At 39.2% G+C, this 20,493-nt stretch overlaps 5 protein-coding genes across 8 annotated transcripts in view; 4 read left to right on the top strand and 1 right to left on the bottom strand.

Annotated features, from left to right (window-relative positions):
• The window catches only part of LOC146672671 (uncharacterized), a 32,895-nt gene extending 30,963 nt beyond the window's left edge, over positions 1 to 1,932 (top strand). For all 3 annotated transcript variants that reach the window (XM_085388212.1, XM_085388207.1, XM_085388202.1), the window contains one exon: positions 62 to 1,932. In XM_085388212.1, coding sequence (XP_085244338.1) covers positions 62 to 730 — 669 coding nt within the window. In that variant the 3' untranslated portion in view covers positions 731 to 1,932. The remainder of the gene's footprint in view (positions 1 to 61) is intronic.
• A 96-nt stretch (positions 1,933 to 2,028) lies between these two features.
• On the top strand, positions 2,029 to 3,422 carry LOC146672670 (uncharacterized). Its single transcript, XM_085388420.1, has one exon. It carries the CDS (start codon positions 2,591 to 2,593, stop codon positions 3,416 to 3,418), a length of 828 nt encoding a protein of 275 aa, XP_085244546.1. The 5' UTR covers positions 2,029 to 2,590; the 3' UTR covers positions 3,419 to 3,422.
• Positions 3,423 to 4,092: 670 nt separating this feature from the next.
• On the bottom strand, positions 4,093 to 6,566 carry LOC146672669 (uncharacterized). Its single transcript, XM_085388298.1, has 6 exons — positions 6,231 to 6,566; positions 5,923 to 6,142; positions 5,377 to 5,600; positions 5,054 to 5,201; positions 4,839 to 4,948; positions 4,093 to 4,606 (listed from the first exon to the last, which is right to left on the bottom strand). The coding sequence occupies exons 1-6, from the start codon at positions 6,498 to 6,500 to the stop codon at positions 4,298 to 4,300; spliced, it is 1,281 nt and encodes a 426-aa protein (XP_085244424.1). The 5' UTR covers positions 6,501 to 6,566; the 3' UTR covers positions 4,093 to 4,297.
• A 2,848-nt stretch (positions 6,567 to 9,414) lies between these two features.
• Positions 9,415 to 12,856, top strand: LOC146672668 (uncharacterized). The gene is made up of 3 exons (XM_085387937.1): positions 9,415 to 9,745; positions 9,838 to 9,918; positions 10,469 to 12,856. Exons 1-3 carry the CDS (start codon positions 9,419 to 9,421, stop codon positions 12,614 to 12,616), a joined length of 2,556 nt encoding a protein of 851 aa, XP_085244063.1. The 5' UTR covers positions 9,415 to 9,418; the 3' UTR covers positions 12,617 to 12,856.
• A 4,029-nt stretch (positions 12,857 to 16,885) lies between these two features.
• Positions 16,886 to 18,868, top strand: LOC146672667 (phospholipase D1-like). 2 transcript variants are annotated; one of them, XM_085402236.1, is made up of 4 exons: positions 16,886 to 17,255; positions 17,546 to 17,794; positions 18,218 to 18,311; positions 18,654 to 18,868. In XM_085402236.1, exons 1-3 carry the CDS (start codon positions 17,034 to 17,036, stop codon positions 18,269 to 18,271), a joined length of 525 nt encoding a protein of 174 aa, XP_085258362.1. In that variant the 5' UTR covers positions 16,886 to 17,033; the 3' UTR covers positions 18,272 to 18,311; positions 18,654 to 18,868. The 2 variants fall into 2 exon arrangements, with proteins under 2 accessions (XP_085258362.1, XP_085258361.1); XM_085402235.1 differs by having other exon boundaries at positions 18,650 to 18,867.
• The last annotated feature ends 1,625 nt before the right edge of the window (positions 18,869 to 20,493 follow it).

Here is a 20,493-nt window from a genome sequence, read left to right as displayed (position 1 = left end):
GCGACGTTCAGGATACAAATGTTGAAGGACTGACTTACACTGTCTTTGTGTCTTTGTTTAGAAGCAGAGCGACACAGATGGATCCAGTTCTCAACCCTGTCATCACTGTGGTGGTGGGAAAGACTTTCATTGTGACTTCTGTGGAAAAACTTTCAGTTGGCAAAAGACCCTAAAAGTACATCAACGTAGACACACTGGAGACAAACTGAAATACTGCAAAGAATGTGGGAGAAGCTTCACCACATCAAGTGAGTTAAAACAACATGAACTGATTCACAGTGGGGTTAAAAAGCACCTCTGTGATCAGTGTGGGTCATCCTTCACCACTGAAGGTCAGCTTAAATCACACAAAGGAGTCCACACAGGAGAGAAACCACACAAGTGCAGACACTGTGAGAGAAGCTTCTCACATTCACATAGTCGTAACAGGCATGAACGTGCACACATGGAAGGAAACTACAGCTGTGACCAGTGTGACAAGAGCTTCAGGAATCTCAGTTCATACTCTGCACACAAACGATCCCACGTTACTAATAAACTGTTTCACTGTTACCAATGTGCCCAAACATTCACCTCATTGTCTGCTCTGTGCAAACATCAGCGCGATCACTCAGGGCTGAAATCACTCCCATCACTGGATCACAGTGAATCTGAAGACACAGAAAGATCCTCTGGTTTCCTCTGGTCAGACTCAAAAAGCTTGAGATCAGGCTCCACAGAGTTCAGATAGAATCATTTAAACTTGTGTTGAACTGAACTGGTTGCTGGGCTGAACTTCTACATAATACAGATCTACATGGGATCTTCTTTTCTGTTGTTTTACTGAGTCAGTTTTGTCCTTTTTTCTCTGTCCTGGTTTTGCTCGTCTGTAAATGATTGAAACTCAGTCAAATAGTTCATTGTTCTCCAGCAAAACGTTTTGGAAACTCATGTTTAACCTTTAAAACTCTGACATGTTTTAGCACACAAGGCTTCATCGGGGAGTTCACTCATGATTGGACCATGAGAACAAAGGTTTTTAGTTCTTTCAAAGAGAGTCTTGGAGATGTTTGATGTTTCTGTTTTTCTGAAACCACCTGAAAGAAAAACTATTTTTCTTGCTTTATGTAGTGTGGAAGTTTTTAATGTTTCTTCATCTGTGATGTTCTTGAATGTGTTCACGTGAAGATGGTACAAATAAACTGTCCTTTCAGCTTTAGCTCCTAATTTATTCATTATATATGGATGTAGCACAGCAGCCGTCTCTTGATTAACACATGGAGGGCTCGGGATCTGATGGTGTCGTCTCCCTAATTTGCCCACTCAGTAAATCTCACTCATGGCCAAGAAATTGAAATAAACCTTGTTTCCCTGCTGGATAGTGATCCACTGTAACTCTGCTCCTCCTTCCTGTTTAGGATTTCTGTGGCTGAAGTAAAATTCCCTCCATCCATCACTTATCCCAGCTAACCCAAAGTGAAATAAAGTTTTGCTCGTCTTAAAAAAGCATTACAATAATGGGCATTACCAATGCAAACTGAATGATACAGAAGATGAAAGAAGAGACTTTGATCAGTTAATAAAGCTCATGATCTGGATTCATTGTGGCTGCTACACAGATACTTCTGGGTCACTTCTCTCAGTTAGGAACCTTCCTCACCAAACTGACTGTTGGACCACACCCCTGGTTTCATGAGAAATTGTTTCAGCCATGATTTCTCTTCCTGTATTTCAGAGTAAAGACTGAAGTGACGAATGGAAGCATGTTTAAAAAACACAATGTGAGAGAGACGTTGAGGTCCTTAGAAGTTACCCTGGGTTTTTCTGTCACCCTGCTAGATGTTACACACCTTGTTATTGGACTGATTTCTACTGCTGGACTACTCCTGCGGAGAGTAACAATACTCTTACTAATGAGCTCCCTTTCACACCTTTGGGGATATTTATTTTTGTGTTTGCAGCGCTGTGAGCCAGAACAGCGAGAGAAAAATCTGCAACAGCGACGAGCTGAATGCTTACGTGAATCGCAGCAGCTGCACATGTGCTACGCTGAATTAGAGGATATCTTTGCTCTGGATTTCTATTTCTACTTTTTCATTTCTATATGATTCTTCTTGCATCTAAACAAAGATGATTCAATTTGCTAAATGTTGATGGCTCTTCGTGCTCAGGTGTAAATGAGACGTAATATTTGCTCTTGGTTTGGTTCTCCTGTACAGAACCTTGCAGTACAACAGAAACCTAAAAACATTATTTGTAGTTGTTATTCTTAGTTGTTCTGCTGCCTAAATACCACAGGGTCTAAATTGGTGAGCGTGTTTGCCACTATATTTGCCCTGGATGTAGATGCAGAAACTCTTGCTCTGTATTTGAGAGAGAATCTTAGAAGAGATGTGACCTGTCAAAAAATTGCTAGTAAACGTAGCAGGTTCAGCTCTTTCAAGGTTACTGCTGAATGTAATGATGTGGGTGAAATGTACAATCCTGAACTCTGGCCTGAAGGGGCTCTGGTCCGGCGTTTTTATGAACCTCGTAAGCTCAGTACGGTGGTGCCAAGCTCAGTGGATCCAGCAGGGGAGATAACTGCGCCTTCTGGTACCAACGTATCAACATGAAGATGTCTATTAGGATATTATCTTACAACTGTCATGGTCTACGTTTGGGACAGAGTGCAGGGGACAAAGCTCGACGGATTGTTGTGGACAGTCTGCTTGCAGAATGTGACATTTTATGCTTGCAGGAGACATGGTTGTCCAAACAGGACCTGGGAAAACTTAACTGTCTAAATGCAAGTTTTTTGGGAGTGGGGGAATCAACAACTGATCTCAGCACAGCTATAGTCAGAGGCAGAATACCTGGAGGGGTTGCTGTGCTTTGGGACAAAAAAATAGACCCTGTGATAAAGCCCATTAGACTGGATGTAGACTGGTGTATTGGTATACAATATACACAGAACAATAGTAGTTTTATCATTCTTAATATTTATACTCCCTATGAATCTTGTCAAAATGAGCAAGAATACCTCAGTAGGCTGGCTTTTATTAATGCATTTATTCAAGACAACGATACTTACAGCATATATGTTTTGGGTGATTTTAATGCTGATCTCACAGACAGCAGTTCTCAGTTTGCTAACCCCTTAACTCACTTCTGTCAAGTTAATAATCTTATCTTGTCTACCAAAGTGTTGCTGCCTGCAGACAGCTATACATACATAAGTGAAGCCTGGCATAGTACATCATGGCTGGACCACTGTATCTGTACAGCTGATGGACATGCAGCTTTAGCAAACATGACTATCAGGTATGCGGTAACTGTGTCAGATCATATACCTTTTGGTTTTACTGTGAATGTGGAACAAATGCCAGCATCAACTGGAAACAATATTGCTACCACACTGCAAAAACAGCTATACTTGAAACAAGCCAAATATTCTTAAATCTGACAAAATTTTCTTGTTTTGAGCAAAAAATCTGCCAATGGGGTAAGCAAAAGTTGCTTGACTAGAATTCTTAAAACTAGCAAATTAATCTAACTGCCATATGCCTTTTAACTAGACAAAATTGTCTAAAATGTATGCTTATTTGAAGAAAATGTGACTTATTATAAGTAAAAGACACTTTGATATTTAGAAAATCTGTACCTAAAATGAGCATTATGCTTTCTTGAACAAGCTGTTTTCAAGAATTATTTGCTTACTTTAAGATTCTTAAGATTCCTTAATTTAGATTTTTCACATAAAAAAAACACCTTACTATAGGACAAATTTTCTTAAAACTGAATTGTTTCTTTCTTGATTGAGCTAACTATAAGAATTCTGTTTCGAGTCTGAGAACAATAATCAGCAAAAATTCCTGAGAATAAGACACCATCTCTTCAAAAGCTACTAAAAATAAGGGAATTCATCTTAAATTAAGACAGCAAAAGCACTCTTAGTTTTTGCGCTTTTATTGACACAGCAATGGGTCAGTACTCACTGAGGTCTGTTCCAGGAGAATCATGTCTAAAATTATACATTTCAGCAGGGTACTGTGTAACATGGCCAATATAAGAAGTGCATATTCCAGATACTCTTAACATGAATAATAACAGTATAACACACTCAAGGCTGGTATCAAAAATACATTTTGCTGAAGCTTAAAACAATCACTATTTCAAATCCTATATTACATAACATTTTAGAAGAACAAGTTTAACGACCACACAAACAAACATGTGTTTTACATTTGAACAACTTTTCTAGAGAAAAAAAAAACAACCTCACTGACCAACACTGAGTCTGATAAACAAGGCAGATGGAGTCTGTCATCTGAGAGACTCACTCAATGAATGACTTCCACTCACCAAGCGCCTTCTTGTAAGAGGGGGTTGAATCTCGGTCATGGATGGAGTCTTTGAGTATTTCAGTTTGCAAGACAGACAGCAGTGTGGAAATGCACTTTGGATATGTGAGGTGGAGGGCATAGTAATATGCCATCAGATAGAGCAGTCCCTCATTAAGATCCTTCCGGTCAAAAGTGCTCACCGGTGTGGTTCCAACAGCTATCATGCAGTTGCCTTCAGAGACAAGCAGAACTGGGCAAGCCAGGGGTCGCTGACGCAGGTAGCCTTCAGGGTCTTCTGAAGTCTACATGACAGAAAAAAAGAGGATTAGAACAAGACCGTGAGAAAGACAATTTTTGAGTTGCATTACAGTTTAAAATAGATCAACTTTTTTTGTAGTTTTTATTAACATCAACATGTTATGGGGATCTGAACTTTAAGAATATTTGACTGACTCCACAGTAAAATATATAAAATGAAAATATGAGTAACTGCAAAATTCAACAATATATACACATAGAATATTGCAGCCTTACCTTTAGGACATGGAAAAAAGCCTCACTACAGATGCCCAGCTTCTTAGGTGGTACTGTGCTGGAAGGGAAAAGCATGGGAAGGGCTCTGAACACAGTTGCTGCATGTTCCACTGGTTTGAAAAAAGAAAAATAAGACAGGGCAACACCATTAAGCATTGAAAATAATTTAATCTGCAAAGCATAAATGTAGACAAATCAAGATACTGTAGCATTACCTCCATCCAAAGTTTTTGGCGGCTTCATAACTTTCTTCATGACACCATAAAACTGCACCTTCGAGTAGAAGATTTCCCATCTATCCTTCATCTCAGAAATGTATTTCAAGTTGGATGGTTGAATAATTCTCCGCAGCTCATCAAGGACCTGAAAAATACAGACAGAAACCCAACTGAGATAGATCTGTCTAGCTCTGTATCTGGTCTTGACAATAAGTGATAACAATTTAAACATGAGGGCCAGTATTTAAGAAATTTGAAAATCATATCAAAATGTCCCCAAAGGAATAACAGGATGGCTAAAAGAAATAAGTACTGCTTACATGATCCAGTTCTCTGAAACAAGGATATGCCTCTAGTATCTTCACTGCTCTGTCCTGCTCCTTTATAGCATCAGAGTTAATGAATTGTCTTCTAGACTCAAACTCCAGGTTCAGCAGTTGGGTAACAGCAGCTTTGTTCTGTTTTTTGGTCTTGTATATTTCTTGAAGTGTCTTGTAGTGTTTTGCCTGGGTTTTTTGGCTGTCAAAGAAGTCAGCTGAACCAGCTAAATACACAGAGCAGAGGTGTGTAAATCATTTATTGCCACAGTAAGGCTTTATATATCTGTTATTGGTGCAAAACAATAAAACAAAAATACCAAAATATATCTGTAAATTAGATCAACAAATTAACTAAACACCTAACTTAAAATTGTTCATTCATCCTGTCAAGTTGTCACTATTAAATGGAACACAAAGATTCCAAGATAAACAGTGAAGTAGTTGTGTTCCATTGTTAGCAGAATTTTTAACAAAAAAACAAAAAGTTTCGTCCAAACCACATTTACACTCAGGGTGTAATAAGAGGGTGCATTATATTATACTTACATTCTTCATCACTGCCATCCTGGTGGTGCACTGGGGTGCCCATCGATCTAACTGGTGATTTATCTAGAATAATAGTTGATGCACTGGACTCCCCACTGCTGTCATTTTTTGCAACGCTTTCATTCCCATCCTTTCTTGGCTTCTTCACAGGAGGTTTTTTGCCCTTTCTTGGACTTTTGACATTGGAGAGTCTCTTCATTAGCTTTTTAGCAACATGCTCCTAATAGGTACAAACGATAAAAATTAAAAGATGATAAGATACATCACTCATGATTAACACAGAGTGGTATTGAGCAAATGCTACTTACCCACTCACCACACGTTTCTTTAAGCATTGGGTAGTACTCCATTAATCGCTTTGCCATGGCATCAACCTCATGTTTGCTGGGGTATCTGGAGTCCTCAGCTGCTCTTGCTATTGAAATCATGTTTGTCATGGTGTTTCTTACGAGTCGACAAAAGAGTTCCTTTGACAAAGGTTCAGCACACTCTGTCCCCAGCCGCTTCTTTTCAAAGTAGGAATGTCGAGCTTGCTCAAGTTCACTGTCTGTGAAGACTATGTACTCTGGGTTGGACATAGTCACAAACTTAGAAGTGCTGGGTTCCTCTCTGGAGAAGTCACCATCTCCAGTAGTTGTTAGCGTTTTTTCAGCAGCAGTCTTGTTCTAAAATACAGTGTACATGGGGCTAATTTCACATAAAATTGCATAAGAACTTTAGGTCTCTACACATGAAAGAAAGTACAACAAAATATCAGTAAAGTGTCGAACAATAAAAAATATGTATATTTAATAAATGTGTAGGCCACTTGATTTAAATCAAAACTAAAGAAGATTCTACTGTCTATCTGTTAAACGAGTATTGGTGGAATTACTTGAAACTGCATAAAACAAGCTGGTGTGTTCTCAGTTTTGTCACACAGCGATAGGACAGAACTTACTTCTTCACATTTGTGCACTGCAAGCCATAGAGCCCGACGCCTGAGGAAATGTTCAGGACCAGGAAACAGATCTTTGATGTCATCTCGTGAAAGTGATGAGAGCAGGTCTTCTCCAACATTTGCTTCTGCAATAGGAGTTTCCAATTATCACTACATTGCACTATCCTCATGTGCAAGCCAGCTGACAGCTTTGCTTGGGTAACAAACAGGATACACAAGAAACATACCGGTAATTTAATATTTACCATTTAAAAACAATTCTCTATTCCATTATATTCCCTCCTGACTGCTCCACAGGTTCTAAATTACCTTCCTCCTATTGACTGGAAAAAGCATTATAGTTGTGATTCGCTTGCACCTTTCGTCCACACGTAAATGGCGTTTTCGGTCACTGAAAAAGGAGATTTCTAAAAACGCTTGCCAGGGTGGATATTTTTGAAAACTCCTTTTTTGCATTTAGGTGTGGACGAGAAAAACGGAGAAAACGCAGCGTCAAAGGTGTGGGCCTTTTTTGACGACACACTGTGCGCCGCATTATTGTTTCGGTGAAATGAATTTCTACAATACTGTTAATTGTACTCTCTGCAGTGTTTAAATGCTTACATATACACACACAGTTACTGTCCCTCCACACATAGGACTGGGTTCTGCTTTTATGCCCTATCTTTCTTTACTATTTCCCACCGAGGCTTCTAGACTTCTGATTGGCCAACATTCAGGTTAGGAACACGGTTAGGAATATATCGCCACCTGTTGCTTTGGCATGTTCCTAGCAGCGTTTTCCTTAATTTCTGCGTTTACGTGTGGACGGGATTATTACCCATGTACATAGTGTAATAGCACTAGCATATTTAAATATGCTAATGCAACTAAGCTAACCGCACAAGCTAAGCTAACAACCGGTATAGCCTGCCATGCTAGCGACTTAACATGCAACATAGCAGAACACAAAACATAGAAAAAACAAAACAGTCACATACCTTTCAAGGTGGCAATTGTTATTTCGTCCAGTTTCTCCATAGCATGCCTTAATTTCTTCACACTGTACCACTGTATCCCAGACCCAAAAATATTACTAATCCTGCAATCCAAATTTGAGGTGCGAAGCTAGAGGCGCGAAGCTGGACTGTACCAACTCAGGAGTATGGGGTTGTGTACAGAAATGGTTTAGTTCGCTCTTTTATATCTATAAAATTCTATATATTTAAAGATATGACTATTTAGTTAGATTATATTAAGTAAATACTGACATGTCGGTACTATTACTTAGTACAGCTGTTATAAGGCACCGAATTAGGATAGCCATTCCTACCCCTTAATGGAATAATCCTGGTCATCTTGGCTTTATGGGAAAAACGGTTCACGGACCAGTGAAACAAAATGATTTGGCGCTGTGTTATCTGCTTCGTATTTGTGGGTCTGACCCTCAAATCCTTACTGAGTCATATTAATTCTGCACATAGCCATAGTCCAGATTTCCGTGTAGTTTGTGGCATAGATGGATGTGTCAAAGAATATCGTGTTTACAATTCATTTTGGTATCACATTCGTCGAACACACTCCGACCACCTTGGCAATGGACGATGCAGCGGATCGACTAGGACACAAAAATCTGTAAGGTGAGACTGACTATATACTTTGATATCTTTGTAAATAATCATATAAAGTATTCATGTTAGATTCCTACTTGTTTTTACAGCTTAACAGTAGATATGTTAATGCTAATTCCTTATGATCCACATCAATGCTATTTCTAAACAATTTTTCTGAGTGTTTAATTTCTCCTAATAGAGAAAACACCATTTTTTTAAAACTTTTGTTTTAAATAAACCAATGGGCATGGTCCAGAGTCTCCTTGGTTGTTTGTGTTTATTAATATTCATTGTTTCAGTTAGTTTCCTGGTTATTTGTTAATTATTTCCAGTGTTTAGGTGTTCTCCGTGCCTCCCTTGTCTTGAGTCAAGTGTCCCTGGTTTGATGTTCATGTTTATTCCTGTTTTACTTTGATAGTCCCTGCCCTGCATCAGTGTATTTTGTTGCCCTTCCCCCTGGTCTCTTCTCATCTGATTAGTGTCAGCTGTGTTTCTTACCTGTCTGCCAATTCCTCGTTTCCTTTTGTGTATGTATATTTAGTGTGTTCTTCCCTCTGTTCTTTGTCGGATCGTCTGCATTTTCTCCTCTGTGTCATCTGTGTTCCCTCCCTCGGGTTTTCATGTCTCATGATCCTTGCTCCAGGTTGTAAGGTTTTTGCAACATTTTCAATGTTTCCTGTGTTCTTTAGTTTAGCTTTCCAGGTTTAGGTTTTTGAGGATTCTTACAGCTTTTAAACTACAGTTAAGCTGCCAAGTATCAATCAGCAATAAATTAGTAAAATTTTATTAAACTCAGTCTGAAAACATACATATTTTGGAGTAAATTATCAAATGCGAATAGAATTATTTAGAAATTATCAGTGTAGCTTGTAATTAATATCTTTAACTAGTCAATTAATCAATTAATCTCAATTGCAGTTCTAGGAGGGAACCCTCATCAGCGGAGAACAGAAGTCTGAGTAACATGTGGGCCTACAGGACTGATCCAGTGGTCGAAAACCAGCCAACAAGCCAGCCAACAATGGATGCGGCTGTAGACACCAGATTGAACTCAGGAGAAGATGCAGTGATTGATCAAAACACAATACAGCATGATCCAGACAGTGTGTGCCCCGAACATTTTGGTACTTTTGACAGTAATAAGACATTGTACTCTGGCTTCGATGATGGTGCCCATATCTCGCAAAGGCCCCTTGTTCCATCCCAGACCAACAATGATACCTCGACTCCAAACATTTCAGCAGCTTGTCCAAGCGTGTTTGCAGATGGAGTAGCATCATCCCAATCTATGGTGAGTCTATCACTACTGAACAATAACAACTTCTTTTGATAAAACATTTTACCAGTTTATTACACTCCTATATTTATTTCTCTTTTCTGAAGGATGACTCCTGCCACGATGTTCTTACCAGACAAGCAACAGCTCTTGTATTGACTGCAAGAGAGAAACATCGTCTTTCACAGGTTTGTGCTCATACAAAATTAGAATGATTATTTTAACATGTGGCTCTATTTTTTTTCATCATTTATTATTAACAATTTTCCCTAAACTGTAACTGCCTTTAATTCATTCTGATTATCCTAATAGTAACTATGCAAAACCGAGCATCACTTGTATGTGCCTCCAACTTTCCAGTTTACCCAAGGCAGTCATAGTCTCCAGCCATCCATCCATTCACCTCCGCCTATCCTTTTCAGGGTTGCTCCCATCACAAGCCTTCCTCCGCCACCTAACTCTTAGTCTCAGTTTAAAAAGGAAAATTGTAATCTTAATTAAACTAAAAATTTGAGTTTTGCAAGAAATCCGAGAAGGAATTAAAAAAAAATTTTTTCCTTCAGTTTCAGTGAGGAAAAAAATCTATAAGAAACAGTCAAATAATTCTATGCAGTTTTTTGGTTGCAGAGCTACGTACGTTATTAGTCCTTACATTATAAGTTGTCTATTCGCTAAAAATAAATCTCTTTTAATAGCAAACAACTAAGATGTCGTTTGTTCTTTTTGTCTGTTTTACAGAGTGGTGTGAATGATGTCGTTGCAGCATTACAACAGTATCAGGCATCGTTGGTCAATAATCTGAGAAGTCAGGTACAAAAGGTTTTCCAGCAGCATCATGGAAGTGGACTTGAAAAAGATGTTTTGGCAGTCTTTGACCAGATTGAGGATCCATTTTCCTCTGTTTCAACAACATACAGGCAGGATGATGTGATAAAGAGAAATTTCAATTTTGTGGAGTCCGAGGAGGTTTGTGTTGGGTATACTGCTGTCATGGTAAAAAAAGGGAAAAAAAGATTCCTCACTACTGTGCCCAAATGTTTTCATTATGTTCCGCTTGTCAGAAGTTTGGAGCAGTTATTGTCCCATCCAAGAGTTTTGGCATTGATAGATGAGCAGAAAAATTACAGAAATGAGTATTTATATGATATCATAGATGGAGAACTCATGAAGTCTCACCGTTTATTTTCTGCACACCCCTCTGCCTTACAGATTATCCTTTACTCAGATGAAATTGAAATTTGTAACCCACTTGGGTCTCATGCCTCCAAAAATAAGTTGGTAATGTTCTATTATACTTTGGGAAACATTAATCCTAAATATCGATCAAAACTAGCTGCCATTCGTCTACTTGCCATTGCAAAAAAGAGTGCGCTTTCTGAATGTGGTGTAGATGGAATCTTGCAAAGGCTGCATGAGGACTTAGTGAAGCTATATAATGGAGTTAAAATTCAAACTGGAAATGGTGAACGTGAAATATTTGGAGCATTAGTTTCATTATGTGGAGACACTTTGGCGCAGCATGAGCTTTGCGGGTTTAAAGAGGGTGTTGGGTTTGCCCATAGTAAATGCAGGCAGTGTGAATGTTCATTTGAGGACATGCAAATTTATTTTGATGAGGATAACTTTGAGGAACGGACATTTGAACGACATGTCCGGCAATGTAGCGAAATTGAGAAGGCCAACACAGAGTATCTAAGAAGCAGCTTAAAAACAACATATGGAATAAACAGAAGAAGCAAACTTATTAATTTCCCAGCATTCAACTTGATCCAACAAACACCCCAAGACATGATGCATGTAATTTTTGAAGGGATTGCTCCATTAGAAATAAAGTGTGTGTTGAAACACTTAGTTCTTATGGGAGAGCTAGACTTAGATCTCTTCAATGCTGCAATGACTGGTTTCCCATACTCTCCAGTTGATATTAGAGATAAACCAAGTGTTATTACCTACAGTACATTAGCTTCCAGTGACAATAAGTTGAAGCAGTCCTCGGGGCAAATGATTGTTCTTCTGAAAATTTTGCCATTTCTGATTGAATCAGCCAAAGGTACTGAACACTACGCATTCATTCTTGAACTCATTGAGATAGTTCAGATTTTACTTGCTCCTGTCATCAGTCTGCAGACTATTAACAAGTTGAAAATCCTCATTGAACAGCACTTGAAGCACATGAAAGCCCTTTTCCCAGATAACAACATCACACCAAAACAACATTATTTGATTCATACACCAAGCCAAATTAAACGTTTGGGACCAATGGTCCGTCATATGTGCATGAGATTTGAATCGAAACATTGCTTTTTCAAACAATGGGTGTCAAAAATAAATTTTAAAAATGTTTGCAAATCTTTAATAAAGCATAATCAAATGTATGAATGTTGTCAGAATGTGGATAGTTTTGATCACCCCATTTTTTCCAATGAATGCACATTAGGACCAACCTCAGAAGTAAGCATAATGTCATACTTAAAAGAAAAAATGAGGGCCTTCCTTGGAAATGATGAAGTAAACCATGCAGTGACTGTTAAATGGCTTAATCTAAATGGTAACAAATACATAAGGGATAGGTCATTAATTGTTTGTGCTGTTGGTTCTAGTGGTTTACCTATATTTGGGCTTGTGAAAAATATCTATGTGATCAATTCATCATTGTACTGTTTTGAATTCCAGCAGCACAATACCATTTGTTATGACAGAGATTACATGTCATATAAGATAGAGATTCCAAACATGGCACAAGCAACGGAGCTGATATCCGCTGATAATCTTATAGATTTCACTCCATATTACAGTTTCACACACAAAGATATGACATATGCAGTCATGAAATATTACCTGTGTGATGTAATTGGACTACACATGAGTTCAACAGATGTTTTATAAAAGGTACACTGCTTTACATGCATGAACTGTATTATCAGGTTATTGTTTTGGACAGTTTTGTTGTTGAGTTTTCTATCAAATCTGACAGTTGAATGCGATTGTAGCATTGCCACAGTGAAGATATGTGTACTGATACTTGTCTGATGCTGATCTATTAATCTGTTTGACCTGGCCTAAAGTGAATGAGTTATGCCGTTTCTGTTTTTCAAATGGGCCTGTATTTCATGTTTATCATGTGCTTTTCCAGCTTTTGTGCATGTTTTGTCAAACTTGACAGCAGTTTTATTACACTTTAGTGTCAATAAATACATTTCTTAAACTGAGCAGCTGTTTAAGTGGCCTTACTCTTGAAATGAGAAAAATAATCTTGTTTTTATTAGGGAATTTCAACCATACCTTGTAACTGGTAAATAAAGCTCAAGATGAGCTGAAATATCCTTTTAAGGAAAAGTTAGACATATTTTCCTAGAATAAGATTTATTTTCTTGTGCAAAACTTGCTTGTTAAGAATATATTTTCTTTTTAGACAAAAAATAAGAAAAAATGTCCATAAAGAAGGGTTTTTTTACTTTCTTGAAAATCGTTTTTTGCAGTGCAGTGTAAAATTAGACTGGTCAGCTTGTAGTGAAGATGATTTCTTAGCTTATCATAGTAATACCGATATACATCTGAACAACATTTCTTTGCCCAAAGAAGCTATTTTGTGCAAGGATGTCAACTGTAAGAATGCTGTGCATAAACCTTTACTCTGCTCCATGTATGATGATATAGTGACTGCTCTGCATGAAAGTGGTACACTGCTTGATAAACAATATAAGCATAAGAAACCTAACATCAGACCTGGCTGGAAAGAACATGTATCCATGTACCATGATGAAGCTCGCATAGCTTATAAATGTTGGGTCATGGCTGGAAGACCTAAACAAGGCCCAGAATTTGAACAGAAAAAATGTGCGAATGCCAGATATAAGTACGCTGTTCGCTTTATAACTAAAAATGAGCAAATGCTGAGAGCAGATTCTTTGGTAAATGCTGTGAAATAATATGGCAGATTTTTGGAAAGAGGTGAAAGCTCTTAATAACTGTAAACCATCTCTACCATCAACTGTTGAAGGTGTTTCTGGGGCAGATAACATTGCAGCGTCATGGAGACAGCATTACAGTGCGTTGTTTAACTGTATAAAAAGTGATCCATATGAGGACAATCTTGACATGAGTAATGACACAATAAGTGTAAGGACACGTGAAGTATATGAAGCCATTCATAGGTTGTCTGATAATAAATCCTCTGGTTTGGATCACATCACTGCAGAACATTTAAAACATGCTAGTTTAAGGCTAGCTCCTCTTCTAGCGCTCTGTTTCACTGGGTTTATGATTCATGGCATATTACCAGACTCAATGCTGTGTATTTTACTGGTACCAGTTATGAAAGACAAAGCTGCAAAAGTGAGCTGTTTGGATAATTACAGGCCGATTGCACTCGCCAGTATTTTATCTAAGGTGTTAGAAAGAATCTTGTTTGATAGAGTTAGTGTGTTCATCTCTTCTCTGGATAATCAGTTTGGCTTCAAACCAAAGCACGGCACTGACATGTGCATATATGCACTTAAGGAAATAGTCAGTTTGTATAGGGCTAAAAAGTCATCTGTCCTCATGTGTTTCATTGATGCCTCTAAGGCTTCTGATCGAGTGAACCACAGAAAACTTTTTGATAAACTGAAGACACGGGGAGTTCCTCAATACATGGTGAGGATTCTCTCTTACTGGTACGCTCATCAGAACATGCAGGTTAAATGGGGAAGCAGTATTTCTGCCCCCTTTGGTGTCAGCAATGGTGTCAGACAGGGTGGGATTTTGTCTCCAATTTTATTTAATTTATATGTTGATGATCTGTCCATACAGCTGAGAGCCTGTAACACTGGGTGTATATTAGGTAAAGCACTGATAAATCATCTCATGTATGCAGATGACCTGGTTGTTTTTAGTCCAAGCAGTGCTGGGTTACAGGATCTTCTCAATGTCTGTACTGAATATGGTGTGCAATATGACATTGAGTACAATGCTGCTAAAAGTGCTGTTCTGATATGTAGAACCAAGCAGGATAAACAGCTAAATTTCCCTTTGTTTAAACTGGCACAAAAAACTCTTGAAGTTCATAAAAAGGTGAAATACCTCGGTCACTTTATTACTGAGCAAATGAATGATGATGATGACATATACAGACAGCGATGTAAGCTCTATGTGCAGGGAAATACTATTGCACGCAAATTCAGCTTTTGTTCACTTCCAGTTAAAGTGGCTTTGTTTAAAGCGTATTGCACACCGCTATATACTGCCCCCTTGTGGTCATCCTACAAACAATGTAGCATGCAGAAGCTGCATGTTGCATATAATGATGCGATGAGAATCCTTTGCAGGATACCTAGAAGTGGTAGTGCCAGCCAGATGTTTGTAGCTGTGGGTGTCTGGACTTTTAAAGCACTTTTAAGAAAGTTAATGTTCAATTTTAGAGAACGACTGGATGGTTCGAGTAACAGTATAATTTTAGCACTTACAGATCCGACAGTGAGTGGTTCCCGTTACTCATCCAGTCTCAGAAAGCACTTGTTAAAGTGTTTGTGTATTTATTGATTTATTTTAAGTAATTGTGTTTTATGTATATTATGGTTTTATATTTTTACAAATGCTTTATATACTTATTTATACATATATTTAATGGTTTATACCTTGTGTGTGTGTGTGTGTGTGTGTGTGTGTGTGTGTGTGTGTGTGTGTGTGTGTGTGTGTGTGTGTGTGTGTGTGTGTGTGTGGGAGTTGTGTGTTTTTTTTCTTGTCTTGTTTTTATGGACATGAAGTCTGCCAATAAAGATTTAATTGAATTGATTATGAAGTTATTGAGCTGCACATACTTTACGACCTGCTTAAGTTCGAGGTCACAGCGTCTGTAGAGCAGCTGGAACATAATGAAGTCTACAAGGTTAAAGTTTTCTCTTCAGTTATTGTTCTTTCTGCTGCTTGGTTTGATGGATCTGAGAGCTTTTGTTTTTATTATTGTTATTATAATTATCATTAATATTTTACTCTCTAGAAGCTTTAAAATAGTGTTTGTGTTTGAAAAAATTGATTTAAGAATTGAACAGAAACATCTGTCCTTCTGAAAATCGCCCAAAGGCACGGAGACAAAGTCAAAGGATGCAACCTGTAACTTTCTCTTCCTTCATGTCAGGACCATCATCCATGATTTATATAAAATGCATATAGCAACAGTAGCACTTTAGTTTGGACTTTATGATTTCTGTAACTGGAAAATATTATTTTGTTTAAAGACAGAAGTGACCGCATAGTTGCAACATCAAAGGGAAATATTAATTAATTAGCATCAAGTATATTTGTTGCTTAAGCGTTTGCACTATAACTTAAGTAGGATTATAACTTTTAAGGAAGGAAAGATTTCAGATATTTAGTTCACTGCTTCAGTTATTTTATATGAAATTAAAACATTTACGTTGGTCAAATATGATGCTCTAAATCAAATAAAAGTTTGAAAATAAATGATGTATTTTTAAATGCTGCAACAAATGTTCACAAAAAGTAACTATAATTAAAACCAGTTAAACAAAATCAAATGTTTGAATCATGCTTAACCAAATGCCAGGCTGGAGAGCTGAACCTAAAGTATACGTAGAAAGATTTCAACATCTGAGCAGTTTTTAATGTTTTTATCACATATAAATGTCACAGCAGTGGGTCCTGGCCCAATGCTTTGTGTTTTTGGTTTTCTTTGACTCTTGTTTTTCTTGGTTTTTGTTCTTCTTATTTATCAGGCTCTCAGTAATCTTAGTTCTCCCTCCCTCAGTGTTCATTTCAGCCTGTGTTTAGTTTCTGTTCCCGTGTCCCACGTTTCATCGTTTCATGTCGAGTCAGCCCTGTCTCTCTGTTTCCTGTGTCTCCCCAGTCAGCCCCGCCTCCCTCGGGCACTCATGTGTGATACAGAGTAATAAACCTGACTACATTTGCTACACTCTCTTTATTACCTGTTACTTTAAAATTCATACACTAATTATGTCTGCCCATCTCTCTAATGTGAAGGTCAAAGGTCAACATCCCAGTGACATAAGAATAATCCCAAAGGGGCAAAGGCAGCGGTTAATTTAGCACATTTAGCATTAAGGGTACAGCAAGGATATACTTTTACTTATTGTGGCAGGGGTGTGGTCTCTGGCCTGCTGCAGTGGAGGCTGGTGGCGGGACGTTGGACGGCACAGGTGAGGGTGATGGAGCTCATGACTCTCCCCTTTATAGTGACGGAGGAGACTGGCGTGGGGGAAGCGTGTAGTGGAGGAAGCCGAGGAGAGAGCTGGTTTCTGGCTACAAAGACGGCGTCAAACCAGAAAAGATTGCTCGTGGTCAAATAATGTGTCAATCACCTGTGAATCAAACTGTGTGTGGCTCAGTTCATGTCACAGTGTTGTTTAGTATATCTTCACTTGTCTCACTCTCCTTCTGTTCTGTCCATCAGGACGATCCTCAGCGCTTACACAGATCCTCCATCGATGTTTTGGATCCAATCAGTGATCAGTTCTACGAGGAGGCCTGGATGTTCACCAGCGCTCGCTACACCTCCATCTACCAGAAGGTGAGTGTACTCCTTTGTACTCAGATTAACTTTTTACTTCTTAAAATACATTTTCATATATGAGCTTTCTATTATTTCATGGGCCATTTAATCAATATTAAAATTACAAGCATATCAACAAAGGTTAAGCTGGTTTTTTCCACTTGCTGTCACACAGTCATGGAGGAATACAATAAATACATAATCAGTCATAGATCCTGAACAATGACATTAAAAGAAAGTCTGTGGCTCTAAAAACTAAACAGTATAAAGACATGCTCCAAGCTGCTGTTTCTCTCCTACTCCTCTAGGTTTTCCACTGTCGGCCATCCAGCGATGCTGGAGGGCTACCTGGCCAATGCTGGCCTACACAAAGAGGTCCCGGCTCGGAGGAGCTGAAGAAGATCCTTGCCTTCCTCGTCAGTTTCCTCTTCAGTTCCTATCCCAACAAAACCTTCTTGCACCTATTAGCTCCAAAGAGGCTATGGTGCCCGTGGAGGTCTGGACCTGAGGCCTGTGCTCATCACGTGGATAGAAAACACTCTGACACCATTCTGGAGGTCTGATGGGACTCTGACCAAAACACAGATGAAATAAAACTTGTGGCTGGAGCTTTTAAAATTACTTTTTCACCTCATAGATTAATGCTCATGATTGCATGTTAGCAAGACAGCATCTCCCCAAGGTGAAACTCTCAGGAGACATTTACTCTTAAACTGTAATCTGGTTGAGACTACTTGAGGAGATCTTAGTAGCGAGTATGTGGATTTAGTCTCTTCACCAACAGCAGACAGACCCATGCCAAGAAAGCAGACATGTTCTCAAAGAAAGCCGAGAGCAGAGATTGGAAAAAGCTAAAAAGAAAAAGCTGCAGCTCCAGACGACTATCTGCCTGTAAGGCTGAAAAAGTCCAGTTACGCTCTATTTTGGAAAAGCTCCCAGTTTTGGTAACCTGGACTTTTATTTCCCCTCTTCTGCTACAGATGTTGACTGTGACCTCAGAGGCCAACTGGACCACACAGCTGCAGCAGGAGTGAGGGAGAGGAGTCTTCATCCAGCTTCAAAGAAAACATCCAGGTAAAGTGACGTGGATCAGCGGATAAAGTCGTCTCCACTTTCAAAGGAGATCCTCTGAGAGAGAGACTCTCTGAGCCATTTTAGCCTCAAATTATAGGACTTTATAGTACAGCAACACTTTTAAAGGACAAAAATAACATAAACTGTGACTGTAATACAAACAAAGTATTGCATGTGTTTTTAAAAGTGTTCCTCCGATGGGCAGGATATCACTATTAGACTGTCCCACCAGCCAACTTCAACAAGAGACCACAGCAGCATTCAGTGATCAGCACAGATGTTCCTCTAACACTCAGCATCTGATCCCTGTTGGTCTGTGTGCTTCTGCTTTTGCTCAGTTAGAAACCCTGCAGCAACCCGACCCAAAACTGTGTCTTCTTGTTGGCCTCAACGTTGAAGTGTCAAACGTCCAACATCTGGAAAGGAAACCACGCCAGTGTACTGTGATGTTTCACCAACATGTGGCAGACGCTGGTCCTGCCTTTCATGCTGACATCAGCAGAGAGCCCCGCCTACCTCAAAGCCTCCCCTGTCATGTATTGATCAGGATGATGATGAAGATGAGCGAGTGCAAATAAGACTGTAAAAGTCCACGAGCAGAATGTTTGGATGCTTTCTAATGATTCATGAATATCAGAGTGTTTGTGTGTTTTGTCTTTTCTTTGCTGACGTTTGTTACTAACAAAGACAATTTACGCTCTGTGTGTGTTTTCATCCTTACCAGCCGCACTCTGACTGCAATGAAGGAAACAAACTGTAGAAATGGTCGACTCAGTGACTTCATAAAATATTGAAGTGGTTCAGGTAGAGCCAGTTTTTAAATGACCATGAACACTGAGCGTATTGTATCTGTACAGCATGTTTTTCTATTAGACAGATTTGTAACAGAGGCCTTGCTCTCAGTAAGTTTGAAATCCTTTTCTGATTTATTTTGTAATCTCTGATCTTTGTGTATCCTGCTCAGTTTGCATGCTGCCTGTAGGAGTTTCTGTCTTTGTATTTGAAGATAATTCATTGAATATACTCAGCTGCTTCCCTTTGGTGCCTCACACATCACTGAAGTTTTTCAGTGTCCAGTTATTTGTTTTTAATAGCTGTTTGAATTCTCTGTATGTTTGACCCTGTAGACTGTTTAATGGACTGCTCGTCTTCCTGTTTGTAACCACTGCCTGTTTAGGACTAAAGATTTGGATTTTTGACTTTAACACAGCCTCTGCGTGTCGTCCCTTTGTGTCCTCGTCCTCTGTGAATGTGCCACAGATGTTTCCATGATAATAACTAGAGATGGACCGATCCGATATTACGTATCGGTCCGATACTGACCTAAATTACTGGATCGGATATCGGAGAAAAATAAAAAATGTAATCTGATCCATTAAATATCACGAAATCACCTCACGCAACACGCTGTAACACGCCTCAGAACGTTAGCACGTCGGAGCAGTATGCATCACGTGATAGAGCGGCTGTGGCATGCGGGACCTGTCGGTGGTCTGGATAGCATGTGGAGCTTCGCTAGCAACCTGGCATTTCATCTCCGACAAAGTTATCCCCAAGAGAAGTAAAGCAAGTGTGTAAGTCCATCTCTGAATGTTTGTAAAGCATTCCTGCGTTAAGCTTAACAAACGATATATGGAGCGACTGCCTCTCGCTCTCCGGCTGCTACTTCAATCGTGAAACTGATTAAATGATCAGCTGATCGGCTTTTCTGTCGCGAGTCCGTCTCTCTTGTTTGTTTTTGGCTCACTTTGCACCAGAAAGAGGAAACCAGCGGCTGAACAACAGCAGCACATTTAAGCTTGATAAGCTGTTGTTAGAATTTATTTAATATTACTTTGTACGCCAGGATCCTTTTCTGCGTAGCTGACGGCTGGTAACTGTTGTAACAGCGGTCTGGCGAGGAAGGAGCGGCTAGCCGGTGTGGAGGTGTGGAGGTTAGCCGGATAACACGGAGCCAGTCGGTTAGATCCAATAACAGACCTTTATTCGCCGTCAGCAACATTACACTTTATAAGCCAGGTCTCCTCGGCTGTACTCGTCCGAACCTACATACGCGGGGATTGGTACCGCCAGCGCCAGCTTGTCACAACAGTAAGTAAGGTGTTTTCTTGGAGCATGGAACATGGGCAGCATGGAATGGCTGCCGCTAACAACTCACACACCCACTAGGAGACCCCCACAG

Source organism: Rhamphochromis longiceps, linkage group LG3, assembly GCF_057381845.1.
Source record: "Rhamphochromis longiceps isolate RC_006_pf linkage group LG3, R_longiceps_female_GT1.1, whole genome shotgun sequence".
Classification (NCBI taxonomy): domain Eukaryota; kingdom Metazoa; phylum Chordata; class Actinopteri; order Cichliformes; family Cichlidae; genus Rhamphochromis; species Rhamphochromis longiceps.
The sequence above is the reverse complement of the archived record's forward strand: the minus strand, read 5'-3'. Positions and strand labels throughout refer to the sequence as shown.